The sequence below is a fragment of the Chiloscyllium plagiosum genome, chromosome 7, assembly GCF_004010195.1.
Source record: "Chiloscyllium plagiosum isolate BGI_BamShark_2017 chromosome 7, ASM401019v2, whole genome shotgun sequence".
NCBI lineage: Eukaryota > Metazoa > Chordata > Chondrichthyes > Orectolobiformes > Hemiscylliidae > Chiloscyllium > Chiloscyllium plagiosum.
Genome location: NC_057716.1, coordinates 42,873,122 through 42,879,457, shown reverse-complemented (window position 1 = coordinate 42,879,457; position 6,336 = coordinate 42,873,122). Strand labels below are relative to the sequence as shown.

The 6,336-nt window shown below is 36.1% G+C and overlaps 1 protein-coding gene across 1 annotated transcript in view; it reads right to left on the bottom strand.

The window, feature by feature from the left end:
• Window positions 1-6,336, bottom strand: part of ttn.1 (titin, tandem duplicate 1) — a 336,276-nt gene that overhangs the window by 202,936 nt on the left and 127,004 nt on the right. Inside the window, exons 92-102 of the mRNA XM_043694489.1 lie at window positions 5,093-5,374; window positions 4,698-4,976; window positions 4,257-4,535; window positions 3,837-4,115; window positions 3,423-3,710; window positions 2,956-3,234; window positions 2,227-2,508; window positions 1,853-2,131; window positions 1,470-1,748; window positions 1,075-1,353; window positions 687-974 (exon numbers count right to left, since the gene is read on the bottom strand). Of these exons, the coding sequence (XP_043550424.1) occupies window positions 687-974; window positions 1,075-1,353; window positions 1,470-1,748; window positions 1,853-2,131; window positions 2,227-2,508; window positions 2,956-3,234; window positions 3,423-3,710; window positions 3,837-4,115; window positions 4,257-4,535; window positions 4,698-4,976; window positions 5,093-5,374 (3,093 nt within the window). The remainder of the gene's footprint in view (window positions 1-686; window positions 975-1,074; window positions 1,354-1,469; window positions 1,749-1,852; window positions 2,132-2,226; window positions 2,509-2,955; window positions 3,235-3,422; window positions 3,711-3,836; window positions 4,116-4,256; window positions 4,536-4,697; window positions 4,977-5,092; window positions 5,375-6,336) is intronic.

Here is a 6,336-nt window from a genome sequence, read left to right as displayed (position 1 = left end):
AATTTGAGATGAGCTTGAGCAGTACATAAACCAATCTGCGTATCCAACAAGCCCACTATCCATTTCAATAACATCAATGCAGGGCTAGATAACCCACAGGGCCTGTTACACTCTCCATCAGAAAAGGGAAGACACGATCGACAGGGTGGAGTCAAGAAAGGCAAAGATTTTAAATATGATTAAACAAAGGTGGGAGAGACTGAAAGAGAGAAAGCATGTTTTAGATGTAAAGTTCTAGAGTTAACTAATATTAGAAGCAAGAGTGTTCTGAACTGAATTGGCCAGACTTAAGATATGGAGATGTCTATGTTTATTGGGGAGTCCTCAAAGGCTGGACAGGTTTAAAATATTTGAAGAGATAACCTTGCTGCAACTGAACAGAAAGCTGAGAATATCTCGGCCTGAGTACATCCATGGAGTATAGAAAGGAATATGATTTAAGACACTGGCTTAGATTAAAAGTTCTTTATCCTTTTAGTACCTTTTATATAACTGACTGCTTAAAATGGAGAGCATTAGTTAGTATTCACGTCATTTGATTTCAATTTTACTCTCGTGGCTACATGCTTAAGAAAGTACCTAGGTTTTCAGACTCTTAAAAAATAAATATTGCTCTGTATTGAGATAATAACAATATAAAGAGTGAGGAAAATACCAAAAGCTTCATTGAGAAAACAAAAACTGACCTTTCACAGTCAAGACACCACTGCATTCATCGGTTCCTGCAGCATTTATTGCTTTACATGTATAATTACCAGCATCTGACAGTTCCAAAGTACTTATTTTCAAACCACATGTATTATCTCCGAATGTGAGTTGATATTTTGCTCCATGTGTGATCTCCTGCTTGTCTTTGAACCAGGCCAAAGTAATAGGAGGTGATCCAGACACTTTGCAATCCATCTGGATGGGAGAGGCCAGGATTCCATCCACTTTCTTTAATTTTCTTGTAAATTTTGGAGGAATAATTCGATCTGTTTGAGTTACATCAAAACCATAATTAGAAAAAGATTTATTCACAAGCAGTTAAGAAATCCTGAAAAAATATGAAATAGAAAAAGGACTAAACCAGACCTAGTACGCTGACTGATGCTTTGCAGCTGCTACTACCAACATTATTCTGGACTTCAAACGTGTATTGACCACTGTCAGCCTTCTCTGCAGACAGAATCTTTAGGTTGGAAATTCCATTTATAAAACTGATCTGATACTTTCTACCAGATGCTAACTCATGACCATCTTTCAGCCATTTCACTCTTAGTTCAGGTGTGCCTCTAACAATGCATTCCAAAGTTGCTGGATCTCCAGCACTCACACTGACAGATTCCGCTTTTTCCACTATTGTGGCAGGTTCTAAATTGAAAGAAAGTCTTTTTACAAAAAAGCACTCAACATACAGAAAAAAATAAAATTATATCGAGCAATGCCAAATTCTAGAAATAACAAAAAAACTGACATCAGGTACTAACCCAGAAGTGACACTAGAGCAGTGCATTCTTGCGTTCCAGCATCATTTTTAATTTGACAAACATACTTTCCAGCATGAACTGCTTCCATTTTTGCAATATGCAAAGTTACAGTATTTTGTTCATAGCTAGTTGTCATATACTCATCGACTTTCACTTCTTCCTTCTCCTTGATCCATGTTACATGAATTGGTTCTGAGCCTTTAATAGTAGCTTGTAAAGTAATAGATTCTCCAAGCACAGAAGAAATGTTTGAAAGTTTCTTCACAAATACTGGTGGCTCTGGAGAATTAAATAGATGTTCTTTACTTGTGAGGCACAAACTGAAAAATTCTTTTCCAAAAATTGTCACAGTAGGAATAGTCAAATCTGGAAAATTTACAAACCTTTTAGATTTAGTGTGCCAATGCAAGTGTCACCTCCCACATCGTTCTTGACGACGCACATGTATTCGCCTATATCTGGTGTTTCAACTTTCAGAATATGAATACTTGCTACATGGTTTTCATAAGTAACTTTGTACTTATTACTTGCTCGGATTTGCCTTTTGTCTTTGTACCAGGTAATTTCAAAAGGAGGCGTACCACTGATTTCGCACTGCTGTATGACATCAGAGCCTTTTACGACATTAATTGTCTCAAGTGTTTTAATGAAAACTGGAGGCTCTGTAGGAAGATTATAATTTGTCTCACTTATGCATTCATGATGAAAAGATACTCACTTTGGAATAATTTTTAAGCACTACATGAAAGCTACCTACCTTTGACAGTAAAAGCGACATTGCAACTTGCGCTGCCAGCTGCATTTTGAGCTTCACAAATGTAATCACCACTATCTTCCAGATCAGCATGAATGATTTCAAGGACTGCAACAGACTTATCAAAACGCATTTTGTATTTGTTATTAGCACTAATTTCAAGGTCATTCTTGAACCACGAAACATTGATTTCAGGTGTGCCTGCCACTTTACACTCAAAGTGTGCTGATTCACCCTTCTTCAGTACTTTGGATGGTTCCGGCTTCTGAATGAAGGATGGAGGCTCTAGGGTATCAAAACAGAGGACATTTAGTGGTAAGCTTACAAGAATAATACCACTTGGAATATTTGGAATTGTGAAACATTTGAAAAAAAAATAGAATATTGAACAAAGATCAGCAAGAGCATATTTACAAAGGCAAATATGAATCAAAGATAATTTTAGTGTAACATGTAATGAAAACATTCAATAGGATTGATTCAATGAAGAAGTAAGACAAAACATTCTTGAAATCATGAAGAGTATAAGAAGCTAATGTAAAATGGATGTGATAAAGAGTGCAAGATTATCGCATATGTTTGATATCTGAAGAACACAAGATGCTAACAGTGCAAAGTACAAGAAAGAAGACCTGCATATGCTGAAAATATTCAGCAACTTAAAGACATTAACAAGTGAAATTCAAATAAGATGCTGCTATTATATACCGACACCACATAAAAATTGCACACCTGTAACGAATAACTTTGCTGTGCAAGTATTTGTGCCAACATCATTCGTGACGTGGCAAGTATAATATCCTGTACTGGAATGTTTTACTGAATATAGTTGTAGAGAACTGGATGAACCTTCTGCTGTAATACAACACGTAGCATCAGAGATTAACTCCTTGTCATCCTTAAACCATTTGAAAGACAGAGGTGGTGTTCCTTTCACATCACTCTTGAATTGCACTGCAGAATTGGGGGGGACCTCCTGTGACTTTGGTTTTACTATAAATCTTGGTGGCTCTAAAATTCATTGAAGAAAAAAAATATTTGTTGCAAGGAAGAGCACATAAAGATTCATCAACTTTTGCATTATAAAATATGCAACTAGAAAGCTTACTGAGCAAAAGTCTGTTAAGATTAAATTATAATACAAGTGATGTTCTTCATATTAAGAAATGAAGAGAAAACACAAAGACTTTATTTCAAACCTTTCACAACAAGTGTGGCACTGCACTCATCACTTCCTGCTACATTTGTTACTCTGCAAGTATAAATTCCACCATCTGCGATTTCTAGTTGATTCATCTCCAAAGCTGAGGAATTATCTTGCTGTGATATTTTATATTTGTTGCTATCTGATATCTCCTTTCCATCTTTATACCAATGAATGCTCATCGGAAGAGAGCCAGATACTTTGCACTCCATGGACATGGATGACCCTAATGCCATGCCCATATCCTTTAACTTTTTCGTAAATGTTGGAGCAATTTGTTGATCTGTACAATATAGAGCACAACCTGTAAGCACAACTGTGAAAGTAGCCTCGAATTCCAAGCCTAATTTCATGCTTTAACTGCATTTCTACTCACATCCATATCTGTTAACACAGGATAAATACTGACCTAATACAGTCAAGAAAGCTTTGCAGCTGTCGACTCCATATTCATTCTGGACCTCAAAGGTATATTCACCACTGCTCGACTTCTCTACTGACAGAATCGTCATACAGGCTACATTTTTCTCAAAACTCAATTTGCAATTTCTGCTGGATATAACTTCCTTTCCGCCTTTGAACCATTTAACTTTTAGATTTGGTGTACCAGCTACAGTACATTCCAAATTTGCTGGATCTTTCACAGTCACACTGTGTGACTTTGCTCGCTCAACAATTTTTGCAGGTTCTGTTAAGAAAAAATAGTGGGCTGAGTAACATTCAATTGTTTTATGCATTTTTCAATTGCACAAAAAGTAATAAATTTAAACTTAGCAGCAACTGACTTCAATATGTTAGTTAATCATATTTACAAATGCTTCCTACCAACCTGTGACTGCCAATGTAGCAAAACATTTCTCAATTCCTGCATCATTTTTAGCCTGACACATGTATTTCCCACCATGCTTTGCTTCACCAGCTTTAATTTGCAGAGTGGCAATATTGTTTTCAAAAGAAATTGCTAGATTATCATCTTCTTTGATATCATCATTATCTTTCATCCAGCTTATAGATAAAGGATGTGATCCTTTTACATGACATTGAAATGTAGCAGGATTTCCAGCCACTACTATAATATTTTCAGTCTTCTTTATAAATGAAGGGGGCTCTGGTTTAAAATAAATATAGGCAGAAAAATATGAATTACTTCCTGTTTTCTCCCATAAAGGTAAAAGAGCAATGTGTAATAGCAAATGTTTTTTGAAATGTTTTGGAACTAACTATGTCAACATTACAAGTAAAAATACTTTTCAATCACAATGTAACTAACCTTTCAAGCTGACATTACAACTGCAGGAGCAGCTTCCCACATCATTAGTTACAGTGCATTTATATTCACCAACAAATGAAGGACCAATCTTCAACATATGAAGACTAATTAGATAGTTCTCAGTGACCATCTTATATTTTTCACTAGATCGAATCTGTTTATTGTCCTTGTACCACATAACTTTAAAGGGAGCAGAACCGGCCACCTCACATTCAAGGGTGACACCACTGTTTCTTACTACCTCAGCAGATTGAAGTTTCCGCCTAAAACTGGGAGGCTCTATAAAGTAATCACAATAAAGTCCAAATCAACCAAAGCATAGAAATAATAGAAACTTTGCTCAAGAAAATTAAAATATGTATTATGTTGCCAAATTACAAAGACAATTTACAGACCTTTAACTTCAACCTCAGTGCTGCTGCTGTCACTACCAGCTTCATTCCTCGCTTCACAGATGTAGCTTGTACTGTCATCCAAACTAACATTAATAATCTCAAGAACTGCCACAGAACCATCAAATGACATTGTACATTTATCACTGGCTATAAGTTCATGACCACCTTTGTACCAAGTAACTTTGATTTTTGGTGTGCCAGTTATAATGCACTCAAAACGTGCTGTGTCTCCTTTCTTTATTATCGTTGATGGATTTAGCTTTTTAATGAAGCTTGGAGGTTCTAGAAGTCAAAATGTTATAAATGTCAGCATAAATCTAAAAGGATAACTAAAAGCAATTCAAACTAAGTTAAATATAAATAATGATCAATAATGCATTTACAATCAAAATTTGCCAACTTAATGAAACTGATTCGTACTCAATTGTAGCTCTGTTAATGGTAAAGAAAACAATTTATTTTTTCATTTGCTAACAGCATTTTTTTATTATCTCTGTTATAATGGCTATTTTTTATGCTTTGGAGTTGGATATAACTAGACTATGCAAGTTCTCAAAATCGTCACTTTTATCATTTTATCACACAAATCAATTTGAATTGAGTTTATTTTTTTGCTGGTCTTCAAGCTGAGAATACATTCTCCACCACTCCACATACTTCATCTAACAGTGACTATCAGAATATAGTCTACCCCAAAGTGTAGAGTTTCAAAATTGGGAATACTAAGTCTGACTCTCAGCCCAGATTTACTATGCTGGAAAACTGATGCTGGATAATTGGTATTGCTCCCTGTCCATGACTGGCAATGTAAATCCAACCACTAAGTCACAATTAAGTAGAATGGATGGCTTTGAGGTATGTAGAGAAGAGGTGTTGGAAATTCTGGAAAGGGTGAAAATAGATAAGTCCCCTGGGCCTGATGGCATTTATCCTAGGATTCTCTGGGAAGCAAGGGAGGAGATTGCAGAGCCATTGGCCTTGATTTTTATGTCCTTGTTGTCTACAGGAGTAGTGCCAGAAGACTGGAGGATAGCAAATGTGGTTCCCTTGTTCAAGAAGGGGAGTAGGGATAACCCTAGTAACTATAGGCCGGTGAGTCTCACTTCTGTTGTGGGCAAAATCTTAGAGAGAATCGTAAGGGATAGGATTTATGAACATCTGGATAGGAATAATGTGACCAAGGATAGTCAGCATGGTTTTGTGAAGGGCAGGTCGTGCCTCACAAACCTTATTGAATCCTTTGA